Raw genomic sequence first — 17,350 nt, 5'->3', positions numbered from 1 at the left:
TAGGGTAATAGTCTTCTTAAGTTTTTCCATCATGTCAAGATATGTACGCTTGCCTAAATTCCAATAAATTTTTGTAAACGCACCAAACATTAATTCTACATACTTTAATAGCAGTAAGTACCAAAATTGGAAAACACTAGAAGACCAATAAAATACCAACAATCTCAGAATTTATCACAGGTATTAATAGTAACTGCTGGTATAAATCCATAATTGCTTCCTCTTTAAACAAGGGTCATGCATTTCGCAATAGATGGGATATTTGGGTCTCGTGCAAATACAACACAGTTTCTTTGTAACATGGTCTACGGTTATTTGTCTCTCTCCTGATCTCAACCCACTCTTACCTGTGTACATCACATTTAAAGGTATTTACTAATATTTCAAAGTAGTGCAAGGAATGTATTTGTTTTGATTGTTATGTTCTCATTGCTCTGCCTCTACTATAGACAGACTTGTTTGTACTTTATATTTTTCCTCTTGTGCACAAAATATATAACGTAACTCCTGTATTTATTGTAGTTAGTTTAAAAAAATCACAATAAAAACAAATGTGAAAAAAAAGTTGTTTAGATCTGTAGCAGACACAGAACTGGTAAAAGATGAAAATGGGCAGGAAAAAGGTCTCATTCGGTTATCTGAAAATAACTGCTCCTTCTTTCTGATATAAACATAGGAAGGGAGAATAATAAACTAATCTGACCTTAATAGATTACAGAAAAGCCTTGTGAAAAAAAGGTCAGAGGTTACCAAGCCACTTCCATTGTACCGAACAAAGCAATTCATAGACACCTCAGAGGCTTAGAGATCTGCTCATCAAATATGATGCTCATGTGAATTTTGGATAGAGCATAGAGGTGAAGGACCAATATTCATGTTCTATATAATGCTGCACTATATACACTGAATGGATCTGCTTTTCTTCTGCAATGTAACAAAAGAGCTTTTGCAGCTGGCACTCGTTCTCTGGTGGGTATTAAAAAGGAAGGGGGTGGCAAATGGTGTTTTCTGGTCTGCACCCCCCTCTCTAGCTGTCGTTCACCTCCTCCTCCTCCTCTCTCCACACCCAAGGACTGGCCAGGAAGGAGTGAATAGCATGCTCCCTACTATCCAAGAGGAGGGGAGGGTGAATCCTTATAGGGTGGGTGGGTGTGTGGCTTGTCCTCTCTGCCTGCCACTCCTATCCTCCCCCCTCTTATACACAAAACACACAATAGACCAACACAAAGAGGACATAAGGTTGATTGCTCCTCCTCTCCTATATAGCATGTAGATTTGTAGGGTGGCATTGCTAAACATGGTCCTGTAAGCCATCAGGCCTTTTCTTTACAGGGGAAAATGCAGAATATCCTTGGCTGAGGAGCTGACATTTGTAGGATTACCTTATCTGATCAGGATTGTCTACACCAAAGCCTGCTGTTTGTAGGATCTCAAGCTGTCCGCTATGGGCAAATGCACTGGGAGATGTACCTTGGTTGGGATCTGCTGCCTGCAGCTGGTGAGTTAAAACAATAACCGGTTTGATGGGATTCTGGGAAACATTAACAAGATTAACACATCATTCCTGCATTTACAATAATTATGCTATCCAAATGACTTTACAGCATCCTATTATATCAATATTCCCATTGTAAGATTCCAAACACTTCTAATTCATCCTGTACAGGCAAAGTCTCCTTGTAAACCATCATTCCCATTTGCATTATAGATAGTCATTTATTACTATTAAGATGATTTTAGACACATTAAAAAATACTTACGTCCTGAATGCTCATGAATACCATTGTCATGTGTGACACGATGCATCTGTAAATACAAAAGTAAGTCTGTCTTTCTTAGAACATATAGCATTTACATGTATGCTATTCATATTACTCTGTGTGCTATAATGCGTCCTCTGAAAATGCAATCATGGTTTTTTTCAACACTTATTGAAAAGGTTCAGTATTTGAATTTTAGTTGTTTTACCCAATGAAATTAGCATATTGCGCCATTAAAAATAATTTAATCTGTGTATATCTTTCCAATTATTTTACATGCGACCACACTAATGGCACCATCTAATATCCTCCAATATTCTAAGTATGGATGTTTTTTTGGACAGAGTTTTATGCTGTGACATTTGACAGAAAGTAGAACCCCCCCCCCCACACACTTTCAGATTGCTCACTGTACTTACTGTATTTACTAACTTCTCTTTATAGATTTTAAATGATTTTTCATGTGAAGTGGATTATTGAAGCTATTACAACTAGTTTCATTCATTCATAAGGACACATGTTCAGATTTTGTGCTTCTAGTTACAAATATGAATCATGAGTGATTCCCAGTTTTCTGAATTGACAAATAAGGACACATAGTTTGTTTCTAGAGTTCAGCTTTAATGGCTGTCATAGCATTTCGAGCTTTATTATCTATGACAGGCAACCTGCCTTGTTCTATTTTCTAGTATCTGGGTTTACAAATTTAGACCGTACACATCTCGTTGTTTAAATAAAATGTTGGCGTATGCGCTGGGAAATCTCCTTGTGTATGTACCGAACATAGCCATAGACCCCCATTCACCCTACAGAGGCCAAAAGAGTGTCCAGCTGGCCTCCATCGGAGTGGTATGCATCGACATACTTTTTTTTTTAGTGTATAGAAAAGCACAGCATTCTGAAAAATTTTACCTCCCCAAAAATGTATACCGGGCTGTATCCATTTTTTTTTTTTCAATTGTGGCCAATTTGCCAGTGTGGCCAATTTATACAGTGGCATATGTTGGAGGTATAGGTAAGGGAATACGCCAAATGTATACTTCCGATGTATACAAAAATGAAATGAACAGAACCTAAGAGTTTGTCCCCAGCTTTCCTTCACCCTACTCAATAATGGCTTATTGGCGCTCCTTCTGACTCTCAGGGCACATGCTATGCAAGCCCGCTATTATCTACACCCCTTGCCCCGGTCAGATGGAATACATAAATAATTGTCTTTGTCACCTATTTACTCATAGATATTTTGTTCTGATGGGAGCAATATTACAAAAAGGTATTCCCCACGTTGCAAGATAAAACCCTGTTATTTCCTCAATCACAGTGAATATGGTGATTATTAGTTTTAACAGATGAGATCTCTTTTTCAGATGGGTTTGCAGATTATTGTTACCATTTGCCCTTTTGTATACGATTGTGGCAAAAATGGCAGTTAGTAAACCAATACTATACTTCTCAACCAGGTAAATAAAGATATTTTATAGGGTTTCAGCTGGAATTTAAAGGAATAGCTAAGCAAACACATCAGTGGCCTAGAGATGCCACCATGTATGGGACAACGTGTCGGTTGGTTCAGGCAGATTCAGCCTCATTGATCCATACAATATGTGTAAAATGAATGAGCCCCAACATTGGATCATAGATTCAGGGGAACACAGACATGCATTAGGTGCCATGGTGGAGTAGCCTAGAGATACCAACATGTATGGGACGTGTTGGTTGGTTCAGGTAGATTCAGCCTCATTGCTCTATACGTGTAAAATGAATGAGCCCCAACATTGGATCATAGATTCAGGGGAGCACAAACATGCATTAGGAGTCGTGATGTAGTGCAGGCCTAAATGAAGCTTTACTTAAAATAGTTGCTTCACAGTGCTGGGTCCATGTATTCTAGTCAGAAAAGAGCAGCATCAGCATTTGTCATTTGTTCTCCCCAAGTTACGTGCGTAATATTTACTAAGGAAAAGCGACCTCTAGTGCCACGTAATACAAGGGAAGGTAGGAACAGTTGGATTGGTTGACAGTGACACCCTAAGACATCTCTAAGCTTCCTGAAAATATCAGAACCCACCTACATTAAAAAAATGTTCATGGTTGGTTTTATTCCAAAAACATACTATTAGGTCAATCAGCCTTGTGTTGCTTGCATACTATTATTTTGAACATAAACTGATTATGTCCGATGGTGTCTACTAGAATCACTGTGTATAAATCCTGAAAAATCTATAATTTTCATCAGAAGACTTTGAAGTATTTTTCAGACGACAAGAGAAATTTCTTAGAAAATAGTGTCATCTGTGGTTGAGGTATTTGTGCATAGAGCTGTAAGATCCCAGCTGAGCTGTTAGGGTGTGTCTGTCAGCACAGTGCTGACTGATTTCAGTTGCTTCCATCAGTTTTCTGAATGCATCATTGAATATTCACAAGATATAATGCAGGATTCAACTCAAAATTAGCACAAAACACGTAAAGAAATGTGACCTTTTGATGAACAGAATTAAATATAATTTATTTTACATTATTATTTTGTATTCTTTGTATTTTTTTTTTTGCAAATGATTGTGTAAAACTTTCGGCATTTGGAATAAGTTGCAATATTTATATCCTTATTGGGTAAACATTAGCTCCAATCTTTGAAGATCGCATTAATCACAAACAACTGTCCGAATGGTCAAATCGAAAGTTTCATTTTATCTTAAAAAGAATCTCACATCCCTCCTGACATGTCTATGCCATTCCTCTGTGATTCCTCCTGAAATGTATGAATGCATTATGTTTTTTAGTTTTGTATAGATTTTTGCTGAACAGTTTTTAAAAAAATAAAAATAAAGTAACAGTAATTGGGCCTGTGGGGCCACATGTACAAAAAGACATTGCATTATGTTTTTTAAGAAAAGATTCTCCAGTTATATTCTCCAGAATAGATTTTTCAAAACTATATTACTAAATTAGACATGCCAGGAGAGCTAACAGTTCCCCTTTAAACAGCTGGGATTTTCTATGATATGGTGTTTTTAATACAGGGATTATGCCTCTCATTTTCTAAACTAACACAGATTTTTTGGCAGATAGATTCCAGAACAGGAAGTTTTATCTATTAAAGTCAGTTCCCATTTTAGGGCAGGAAAGGACCTCAGGTCCCTAGAACTGTAGTGTCAGCTGTGCCTTAAAGTGACTGTTTGGTAAAAGAAACCCCTGTCCACATGTGCTATTAGGGCATATAAACTTCTTGCGGAGGGGTCCCCCACTCTGATGGACTTGAGCAGTCCATGTATGATAGGTAACGATAATTCTTAATGATATTACTAGAAACAACAATCAATAATGATTACTACTATGTTTGTTCTATCGATCATGGCAAATTTGGGATTTGCTTCAAAGTTTTCCCTGTCATTACTCATTAAATACTACAATGTGACATTTAATCGGTTGTCATGTGAGAAAATATGCATTAACAATATTTGTAAAATCAGAATAATTTTTCACAGGCAAAGTCATCCTGATATTTCTAGCTATCTAGCAATGTATGATCCTAGAACAAGCAACATCCCTATAGTGACAAATATTGGAAAGCTTATCAGATTGGCTCCAGCTTGACCTTTGTATTGCCCGCCATACACATGAGATAAATGTCAGCCAACCCCGCTGATTTCAGCGAGATTGTCTGATAAGCTGATGTGTATGGGACAGATCCTTGATATCTGTCATCGGGGGAAAAAAGGGATCTGGCATGTTGGATTTCAATCTCGGCCAATCTAAACGTGCATGTTTATGGGGGAGTCAGAAGATAGATGTTTGATAACAGCAATTTCATGTGTATGTTCAGCATTAGGCCAGCTTTAGAGGCATATAAGAGGAATGACGTTTGGTATTTATCATATAATAATATAAAAATGTGCCCCCTGACCCAGTAATACTCGGGTGTGCCTTGAATGACAAGGTTTATTTCTCTATTCTAAGCAGTCAGCTAAAGCAATCACTATTTTCTGGCTTGGTAACACTGTGGTTTTAACCTTTGTGGTTACTGCACTGGAAATTTATTTTCTTGACCTTATTACGGTATATTTATGGTCTTTATTTGATCAGATGCTGAGTCTAGAACTAATGTTTGTCCAGTAATACAGCAGTAGAAATGACACCTATTAAAGTCTGTAACCATTTGTAACCTTGCCACTCATCAGAGGGAAAGAAGGCAGAAACCTTTTGTATATAGTCATCTGAACCGATGCGACCAACAGCAGAAACCAGATAAAACAAAGGTTGCGCTAGTTAAGGAATTAAAGGTATACAGTAACTTTTACTTGTACATCTTAACATTGACCATGATGAATGACGAGACTATCCAGATAATTACGCAATATATTATAATAATGATAAATACCTATATACGTAGATTCGGCTCGAATAGCCATATCCTCACCATGATAATGTTTACGCTTCACTGAAATCTGATAATGAGTATCTTACATGTATTTCAAGCCTTTTAGTTGACTCGTCCTTTAATTCAAAAGAGGTATGAAATATTCATTTTGCAGGGTTGGTTGACTGAGTTGCTGTGGGAATTCTCATCCTATGCAGTACAAACATCCCCAGTCTGTCTCTGACCTTTAGCCTTTGCACTTTCTTATTCCTTGTCCTTTTCATGTCTGACTCTGGAAACAAGCAGTGGTCCTCTATATATGTTAATTCCTTTCTTATGGTCGTGAAGCCTTACTCTTTTGAGATATCTTGTAGATGCTATTTAAAAAAAAAAACATTATTCCTATGCAAACATTTACTTTCATGTAATATGGAGCCACATATGCGTAATTAGATCCTCACCATAAAGCTCAGGCTTTGCAGGGAATTCCCAACTCCTGCATGGAGGAGCATCTGGCTTTTAACACATGGGTGTATGTACTGCTGGATAAACTCCACATATTAATTGACGGAAAGGTCTATGTCATGAATGGGGATTTAATTTCCGAGTAAATGATTTGCACAATATGTAAACCGTCTTTATTGTATAGCGGATATACACAGATTGTAATCTTTTTGGTCTTATTTCACTGCTATATCATGTGTAACGGCAGTAAAATATTTATCTACCATCCACATGACTCCAGCTTGGACAGTGATATTCTTCTAGTGGAGTCCACCCCAGTCGGGGAGCACCCACTCACTGATATCAGCATTTTAACTGCTACTTGTCCCCTGCTGACATGGGAGGTGCACACAGCTCTTTGTTAGTTGCAGACATAGACACTGTATCCAGACGGCTTCTGCGATAGGAACAAATAGGCCAATTTTGATTTTTATTCTGTAGTGTTAATATGGCTAGAGGATGTAGACTAGAACCCTACTCTGGGCTAGACGGCATATAAAATATAGTCTGTAAGATGCTTGTGCGCAGAGTATAAGAATAACAATTTATTTGGAGGAAATAAGTGTTGAGAAATAAGTGACATTACTGACATCCGCTTGCATTTATTATCTAAACCTTTTTAGCAAAATGATAGGCAGCCTAAAATATAGGTTATTACATTGTAATGCCTGCCATACGTGGTCAAAAATTGCCAACTGAAATTACTTTTGGGCAACAATTAGAGGAACATTGTGCAAAACAAAGCAGAGCCTAAGGGGGAGGAGCATGACACAGAAATTTAAAGGACACCAATGAAATAGGGATTGTACTATGCATGACACAGTGTATCTGTTTTGCCTTGAGTGTTCTTTTAAAGTAACCAATTTCACCATCAACAGGCAGGGTCACCTCCGTCTAATGTGCATGTTAATTCTATGAAAGCATGAGGGGATGAGAGGTTGCCAGTCGCCTCTGGTACCATTAAGTTTGGGGTAAATAAGAGACTAGGGCAGGACTGATCGAGACAAAATATCCAACGTCTATGACCACTTTACCTCTCCTGGCATTTGATATCTAAATTTTTTTCTGTACAGGGTAACACGCTGACAAACAGCTCAACTGATATAATTTATTTTCAAGTATGGTGGCATTTTATGTCTCACTCTACACTGTCTTCCATACGTTTTCATAGTGTGATTGATTAGAATCAACGAATATTCGATTCTGATAATCTTAAAATCGACCTAATGTTCCCTCCATAATCACTTTATCAATTATCTGATTTTTATTAGCTGTAGATGACAGCCCAACATTAAAGGGGTTTTCCAACTATAGGAATTGATAGCATATCCCTAAAATCGGCAGGGTCCAACTAACAGGACCCCACAATTCTCAGAATGTGAGAGCCATAGCACAAGTTGAGCTCTGTGGCTACTGAAACGTTCTGAGGCACCTGCTGTGCAGGGAGCTACAACACAGTGCTATTCATGTGAATGGAGCTGTGTTGCAGTTCCCTTCACAGTGGGTGGCTGGCAGTGCCGCTGTGCTGGAGAACTGTTGGAGGGACCTTGGTTCCTTGGTTTTCGGGATAGTTGGGAGTCCTGGTGGTCAGACACCCACCAACCAGAATCCTAGCGATATATCATAACATTCTAAGATAAGAATATCCCTTTAATAATATGTATTACTATTGATGTGTACACCATACGTTTTACACACCCAACATGATCTTTTCACGTTTCCATTTTTACCAAAGTAGATTTTCTACAAATTAGGTTTACCTAACCGCCTGTTTCAAAGTTAGAACGAAATCCATTTTAAGGTCTAAAACAATTATATTTAAGCAACTACGTACCCCATTACTGGTGGCTATTTATTTTCTTTAGTGTTGGCTTCTTTTAAAACTCTGGTCTTTTAGGGTATGTTCACCCACCGTAAACACTGCAGATATTGCCCAACATAATACAGTAGCAGCAGAGTGGATGAGATGTGAACGAATCTCATGCACACGCTGCAAGAAAAAATACGCTGAGAAACCGTTCATTAATTAACCTGCGGTGCGTAATTTTTAATCGACTGCGTGTCAATTTCTGCTGGGAAATCACTGCCCTTTTGTTGCAGGTTTTCCTTTAATGGGGAGGTAATAACACCCAAGTAGCAAATCTTGTAGTGCAAAAGTTGCAATTCTGCAGCAACTTTTTTTAAATGTAAAATTAATAAAAAGGTTAATACTTACTAACCAATCATGGCCAACATTCCTTTATTGTACAGCTATTTGTTTCATCCCATGTGACTGTTGCAGCCAATCACATCTTTTTTCAAGCACTGTTTTCCGCAGTAGAGATTCTGCCAGAAAAACTGCAGCACAATTTGGTGCGGTTTTTCAGCTCGAATTTCCTGCTGGACTTAGGACAGAAGGGCTATGTATTTTTACATAGCATATCCGCCCTGTGTGAACATACCCTTAGGCCTCGGCTATGGTCAGTGACTCCATCTTAGCTGCAATGTCTGTTGAAGTCTTTGGTTGCCTGAAAATATATCTCCTGTCTCAGTAGTTCAGGCCGCTGCTTTATCCCTGCCCCATGCTATACACTGTGGCTCTGTGTGCTGAGATTGGCTGATGTGGAAAAGCACATGCAAAAAATGAGGTCAGTGCAAATGATTTCCTTCAGATTTTAGAATAATTATAAACTACAAATGACAAATTACTCACTGCTACACATATACTAAGCCAAATAAACCTCAGTGACATGGAGAGGGCTCTACGGCAATGAATTTATTATTTTATATTATTCTCAAATACAGAAATATATATTCCTCTTTAATGACATTCTGGAATTATCACTGCCCACACCATCTGGATTTTCTTTCCTTATTTTGTGCTGTCTCACAATTCCATGTGTCTGATTTTTCAGCGTCTTCCATTTTTCAGTCCAGTGAGTTTGTTCATATACACTCTTTTCAATCCCAAATACTACTTGTCTCCAATTTACAGCAAGCAGAAGAGCAAGGAGCTTAGAGGGTGCAGAAAGGGACGGTACTAAGACTGTAAAACCCTCATGAATAAATTACATATGCTTCTCAACTGAGTCAGTGCGGATTGAGCATTGTGAAAGTTATCCACGCTGATGCACTTCTGTTAACTAAAACATGGGTGACCCTGTCCCCACTTTAGGACTCTCACACTACTTATACTACACACAGAAATGCAGGTAGATAAAAACAATGGGAACCAGATGGAATCCACTGTGAAAAAGAGGCACCATCCAGGCGCAATACTTCCAACACGTCCAACACGTTTTTAGGAAAAAATATAATTTATTGTGTAAAACAATAGATCATGATAAAATGTACATAAAAAAGTGAGAGAGTCTCTTGAGGTACAACGCGTTTCGGGGAAACAGAAACCCTTTATCAAGTAAATATGAGACAATGTAGTCATGTTTACTTGATAAAGGGGTTCTGTTTCCCCGAAAACGCGTTGTACCTCAAGAGACACTCTCTTTTTTATGTACATTTTATGATTATCTATTGTTTTAGACAATAAATTATATTTTTTCCTAAAAACGTGTTGGACTCGTGCAAGTATTGCGCCTGGATGGTGTCTCTTTTTCACAGTGGATCCCACCTAGTTCCCATTGTTTTTGTCTACCTGCATTTACTCCCCGGCGAGGTTGGCGCCTGACGCTCTAGGGATTACAGCAGCGGCAGCATCCTTCCTAACCAACTGGCTCCGCAATAGTCTTGTGCCTATCCATGCACAACACCTGAAGGTGAGCCTCCGTTTACTCACCCTATGTAGCGCCTATTTGTTCTCTCTGTTCTCTGTGCCCAACCAGCCTTTATATACGTACACACAGAAATGGGAAGACTACCCGTCAAGACTAGGAGATATTTAAATTCAGTGCTCTGCACTACCAGGTTCTGCATCTATGGTCGGATAATACATGTGCAATATGTAACTAGATATGTATTATATATACACATTGGGATCCATAAATCGGAAAGCACTAGTAATAATGTTTTGTTTTCTAATTTAATCCAAAATTTCTCATTACAAATTATTTTATCAGCATAATAATTTGAGATAGGGTATGTTCCACGTGGTAGATTTGTTGTAGAAATTACGTCCCATACTGAACTGGGTATTCCATATCTAAATTGGGTTATTTATGCAACATGTGCCACATTTCTGCAAATCCCATTTAGAATTGTTTGTAACAAACTTCTGCATGTGGACATACTCTAAAAAGTATAATCTTTGAAATATTGAATATGAATTTCAGAATTTGGTATTTCCTCCTTTGTTTTAAATGGATTGACCCATCTGGACAACTGCTTTCTGAAGCCTCTTTCAGACGAGCGTATGTTGCATCCGTATTCCAACCATTTTTTTTTACAGACCGTAATACAGAGCTAATGTCATTCAATGACGGTATTCACATAGGTGTATAAAATTTTCTTTTAAAAATGCAGCATGCACTACTTTGATGCATATTGCGGATGGAAAACACCCATTCAAGTCTATGGAGAGTGATTAAAATATGGATGCACCTGTATTTGGTCCGTATCTCATCCATTTTTTCAAAGGAGCTGTCTTATGTCATTTAATTATCTCCCTAGAAGACAGCCCATCAGTAATACGGATATGTAATATTGATGCAATACTGATGGCATACTGATGCAATATCATTCGTAATACGTCCGTATCGCGGGTCCGTATTAAGTATGTTTACAAATTACGCTAGGCTGAAAGAGGCCTAAATGAGAAAATGCTGGCAATCAGCTGGTGTTTCTGGGAAATACTGCAAGCAACTATGTAATACCATGTATGGCTAAGCTGAGTCCTCCAGGTATCATATAGACGCGCACTTGGCTCCTATAGACGTCAATAGAAAGAGCCTCATAGCAGGCGCTCCTCGTCTTCTCCTATTTGAGGCCACCACCGAAAGCCGTGGATTAAAAAATAAGGGACTCCCGCCTACCGGACAGTTATGGTGTATCCTGTGGCTATGCCATCAATATCTTTGGTTGAAATACTCCTATAAATATGACTCCACTAAAAACATTTCTCCAATAGCCGACCAATTTTCAAAGTTCATTTACCTTGGTAATATTTAAAGGGGAATTCAGAAAATAACATTGTTGGGGTATCAAAGTTTTCCGTCACTCTCTGAAACTGTGAATCTCTGACATAGCGATGACAGTGCTGACAAAACCCACCTATGTTTTTTTCCAATATGCCAAATTACAATCTGATGATATATGTACAGTTTTTGACATAAAAAAATGTTTTTAAATATCACCGGTTACAATTTTTCAGTATATGATTAATGAGTAAAAGGAGAGAATTATAAGGGTCTGAATACTTCTAAAAAATGCACCGTATATTTCTGTGTGCAAATATATTTGAGTGCATTGTGGTGCTTTAAATACTTTCTTTTCAATAATCCAGTTAAGGTTTTTAATCAATAAATGCTTCTTCAATATTATTGATAGTATTGTTTTAACCCTCTTGTTCCCTGCACCTTTGCAGTATAATATACACACACTATTTAGTTTGTGCATGTGTTTGCCTGATTCAATAGCATTTTTAAAGCCCGTGGAAAGGCCCTATAAATATTGAATGGAAGTTGTGAATTATCATTAGGTCACTTTGTTCCCTTTGGTCCAACAAATCATAATGCTTGACCACTTTACTACCTTGAGAGACTGACCATTTACCTCATGGATTTTTGTATTAAATTATGATAGGCAGCTGCACTACAAAGGCAAATATTCGACTTCCTCGGCTACCAGTGGGCTCCAATATTAGCCAATTTCCTGCACATTATGGCTGTCATCCTGGGGATATTCGGCACTTTACATTACAGATCTAGATACCTGATCTTGGTAAGTAATAACATTTCAGCTAAACAGCTACTACAATTGTAGAGGATGATGTAGATAAAATACACATAGGTATATTAATCATAAATTCATTCAGTACCTTCTAAACAACCCATAAATGGGATTTGACCACCCAGACAGAGTGGGAGATTTACTAAGCAAAAAATGCAAAAAAAATGGCAAAAAAGTGCACCACTGTGATAAGTTTGGCGCAGTTTCTGCCTGTCTGGTCTAGTTTTATCCGGTCTTAAATTGGTATAGTATTGGATAACAGAGTGATATAAATCAGTAGGTTAAAAATCTGTGGTTTGGTGTTTGGGCAAAAAGGACTAGATTACTGAGATTACATACTGTATAATTATTGTATACGCAAATGTCTAACTAATGAAGGGGGCCTAATACTTTTTGGTCCCAAAGATTGTGATTATTGACCAGCTATTGTTGCAGGAGTTGTTTCATTTAAAGGTGTTTTCTGGGATTACCAAAACGTTTGCATAACTGCCTAAAGCAGAAAAATAATAAACATAGCCATATACTTACTCACCTTCTTAAAGATTCTCCTTATCCCCGCTGCCGCTGTCCAGACCTACACCACTTCTGTTTACTTTGCTGAAATAATGACTTGTTGGACGACAAATGTATGGACAACACATCCCAAGAGCGAGGCGGCCAAACACAGGATTCCACAGAAACGTTTGTTCCCAATCATTCATCTGCTGATCTTTTAAACAGGCAAAAAGAGGTTACTAGTTGGCACATCCCTCTGTGTAAACAGGAAGATGTGCTTCCTACATGATGCAAATGCATTGTTTCATCTCCATACTTAACTGTCATTGCTCTGTTTAAATGGAGCCAACGAGCACCGTTTGACAATCTGTATTGTCGATCAGCACTCGTAAAGGTGGTAAACACGGACGAATATCTGTCCGTGTAAAACTACTTAAGGGAAGATGTTAGGCAAAGTTCAGACTTTATGTTGTGATGCAGCTAAAATGTGCATTACCATTGCAAAGTGAAAAGTGCAGCAATACTGCATGTATGTTTTATGTTAAAGTAACAGGGCGGTGATATTAGGAAGATTGTCCGATCTATTTTAAGATAACCGAATAATCCAGGGGAAGTTAATGGAGGAATCTTCATCCTCAATATTATATAGGACAATTATCTCCTTCCCGAAATTTGACGTACAGTTATGTCTTAGCCGGGAAGAGTGAGTATGTTACAGCTGACACCTCACTGCAACGACAAGGATCGCAAATAACTCTGATCCCAGGAGTCAACAGCAACCGCGGCATCTACGCTGTTAGAAAGGGGGGGTCAGCCCCCTCTGTCATCCCATCGCCCCCCTGAGATGCGGTAACGTGGTGCCAATAGTTATCATAGCAGACTGGGGGCCTACTGCTACCCCCCTAAGGCCCCCAGGTCTGCCATCTTCTTGCTCCTATTAAGCATATGTATTGCAGTATATTGTGCAAGTGATCCAACGATCACGTGATCAAGTCTAACACTATCTCTGAGAAGGGAATGCTGTTAAACCCTTATCAGCTTTAATAGGTGGAAATAGGGAGAGTAGTCCATTCTAAAGCCGTAAAGACTACACATCATATCCGACCTAGAACCCGCAGCACATTCCATCCGAAAAACTGAACCACATTATGGTGCAGTTTTTCGAGCGGAATTTCCAATGCAAAAAGCAGTGCTAGAAAAAAAGTTTATACTTACCCCGGCCGTAGTTATGGCGACGCGTCCGTCTGTTGACAAGTAGTCCGGCCTCCTGAGATGACCCTGTAGCCCATGTGACGGCTGCAGCCTGTGAATGGCTGCAGCAGTCACATGGAATGAAACGTCATCCCAGGAGGCTGGCCTGGAAGAAGAACAGAAGATAGCGTCGCTATGACAACGCCTGGGTTGTAAGTATAAACGTGTTTTTTTTTTCTGAGTTGCTTTTTTTGCGACTGAAAAGTCACAACACTTGGCTATTTGTTGCAGGTTTTACATCCCCATTGAATTCAATGGGGAAAACTCGCAACTGAAAAGCAACGAAAATGCAGCATAAATTGACATGCTGCAGATTTAAAATCACAGGCCAATTTCTGAACGTTTACTCTGCGATTTTTTTCCGCAGCATGGGCATGAGATTTTCTAAATCTCATACAATTTACTACTGTAAATGCTGTGGAATTTGCGCACAGAATTCCGTTGCGGAAATTCCCCAGCGTTTATACTACATGGGAATCCGGCCTTACATTTTCAATCTAACCAGCTAAAAAGCTTTTTTGTAAAAACAAAAGAGCAGGCAAACATCTGGCAGGCTCTAACACCGCTAGAATGAGCTCTGATTATTCCACAAACAGCGCTTCACCTGATATATAAATATTATACACTACGGCAACCGATTTAGATGGATATGCATACAAACTTTTCTTTCAAATCAGAACTGGGGTCCGTGACAACAGACAGTGAATGGAAATCAGCGTTTGCTATCTTACTTAACTCCATTTCGATGTTCTCTTTTTGGAAATTAATTATAAAACTATTTATGGAGCCCGTGAACCCGCTCCATACTGCCCCCCCCCTTACTGACAATGACGTACACTTGCGGCAAGCGGTTAAATTATCCCCACATTATTTTCTGTCTTTAGGAGGCCGCAGACGTTAAATATTTGTTGGCGATTCTAATAATTTTGGAGGTATCAGCCAACAGTTTAATGTCTATGTGAGACTATCTGATGTCAAGGGAAATTCTACCATTCCATCTGAGACATGACAGCGCCAGAAGTGTCTCATAACTGCTTATCTCCATCCGAACCAAACTTACATGTTCATAGGGGAATCTTAACTGTTGGCAAGCTTTACATTGAATTCTATTACAACTTTTATATTTATATTCTATTTTGTTTTTATGCAGTATTCTGTGTGGCTGGCAATATGGGTGGCATGGAATGCCTTTATAATCTGTTTTTACCTGGAAGTAGGGCATTTATCACAGGTAAGACATTATCTACTATCTTCAGGACACTGAATTCTTTTATCCTCGTACATGTATTACTATATTTGATATCACTTTTATGACTATTACTTCTAAGATTCCATCCTGTGGGATCACAAAAAAGTTTCCAAACCTTTAAAAAGGATGGAATCTGATCGTGTCTTTGACTAAATATACTGTTTTTGAGTCATTCCTGTCATTGATGTTTCCAGCACAGGGACCTGATAATGAATTTTAACACCTCCTTGCATCGGTCATGGTGGATGGAGAATGGGCCAGGCTGCCTTGTGACACCTGTTCGTACACCACCCCTATCACTGGCTGATCATCACATGGTCACAGTGACTGGCTGTCTGCTCGATTACCCCTACATTGAAGCTCTGAGCAGTGCACTACAGATTTTTTTGGCGGTGAGCATGAATGAAAACATGAGAGTTCTTGCTTTGAGGGTCCATTAATAATTACAGACTCGACTAGAAATGCTGTTGATTTCCCAAACCCCCATAATTATACCTATGGGGTGTCTGCAGTGTCCAAGAGGGATGTAAATGAGAGAAAATTATTACCTGCCTATCTATTTTTCACTTCATATACCTCTTCAACCAACAGCGGCAAAGACAAAGAGTGTCGGCATGAACCCTCTCATTGCTTTTGTATAAAATTAAAGTTTTGCGGAGACTGAAGGTCATAATTGTATATCTAACTAAAGCCTGTAAAGCTAATTAAGAATTCAATTCATTTGATTAAAGCCATAAAATAGTTATTATGTGTGTTGAAGAGAACAGCTGACTATGCACGTCGTAATCAATATATCAAATGCAAGTACCAAATAAAATAACTACACGTACACAAATATTAGTATAACTGAGAACACATAGTAGATAGCTATAACGTATCTATAATCAATATACATGACTATTGAGTGAAAAGTCTGTGACCTACTGATGCCTGGCTGCATGTTCTTCTGAGTACTAATTTCAGAGTATGTGTCAAATATGTATGAGGTCAGTCTGAGCATTGCTCCGAAACTGTGCTTTAGATTGGTGATATAGAACCTAATTCTAAAGCCTGAGTCAATGATTGGATGGGAATAACTCATGTGCGCGAGAGATCTAATACACTTTATTTGGAAAACCTTGGTGCAATAAACTCAATTCTACCCCTATAGAAATTGTATTCACCGCTCATGAGTGTCCCAAAATCTATTAATGTCAATATTTGCACACAGGGGATTTGAGCATTGGCAAATGTGTCAATAGTTGTTAGTGTCAATGAATCAATTGCCTGTGTATGGTTATATTGATATCCAATATTTAGAATCTGTAATTCTATAAATGGGCCTATTGTTTCTTGTTAAAGTGAATCTGTCACTGACAGGTCTGACTATAAACATGGGGCATCTGGTACATGGCCTTATTAACAGATCTAGTTGGAGATTATGCACCCACTTAATGGCTCACCCAATCTCCAATTTCCAATTACCTTGTTGTTTCTAAGCAAGTCTGCCAAGTATGGTATAGTTCCCGAGTCAGTGCTCAAGGATGTGAGTCACCCTCCCACACAAAATAATATTCATTTGTTACTGTACTTGTAGGTCACAAGAAGTTAAGGTTCTATACAGGCCTTACTTAACCTATAAACAAAACCCAATTTAAAATGTTTAAAATTCGCATTTGAAAATGTGTTCCCTTTATTTATATTCTATAATTTTTCTTTCTTTTTTCCGCCTACTCACAGCTCTTTGGCTTTGTGTATGCCTGTTATGTCAGCAAAGTTTTTATGGATGAAGAAGACAGCTGTGAGTATTATTTATAAGGTGCCTTCATAATATATAATTAGAAATGTGATTTTTTTTAACTGACACACCGGAAA

General features: G+C 38.4%; 1 protein-coding gene across 2 annotated transcripts in view; it reads left to right on the top strand.

Annotated features, from left to right (window-relative positions):
* Nucleotides 1-1,076: 1,076 nt before the first annotated feature.
* The window catches only part of NKAIN1 (sodium/potassium transporting ATPase interacting 1), a 28,610-nt gene continuing 12,336 nt past the window's right edge, over nt 1,077-17,350 (top strand). The window contains exons 1-5 of one of the 2 annotated variants that reach the window (XM_075853377.1): nt 1,077-1,498; nt 12,355-12,492; nt 15,398-15,478; nt 15,691-15,888; nt 17,216-17,276. In XM_075853377.1, coding sequence (XP_075709492.1) covers nt 1,445-1,498; nt 12,355-12,492; nt 15,398-15,478; nt 15,691-15,888; nt 17,216-17,276 — 532 coding nt within the window. In that variant the 5' untranslated portion in view covers nt 1,077-1,444. Of the gene's footprint in view, nt 1,499-12,354; nt 12,493-14,323; nt 14,400-15,397; nt 15,479-15,690; nt 15,889-17,215; nt 17,277-17,350 lie in introns of those variants that run through there. The other variant, XM_075853378.1, reaches the window with a different exon arrangement.

This window comes from Rhinoderma darwinii, chromosome 2 (assembly GCF_050947455.1).
Source record: "Rhinoderma darwinii isolate aRhiDar2 chromosome 2, aRhiDar2.hap1, whole genome shotgun sequence".
In the NCBI taxonomy this organism is placed as follows: Eukaryota; Metazoa; Chordata; class Amphibia; order Anura; family Rhinodermatidae; genus Rhinoderma; species Rhinoderma darwinii.
This window is presented reverse-complemented; position numbering and strand designations above follow the sequence as displayed.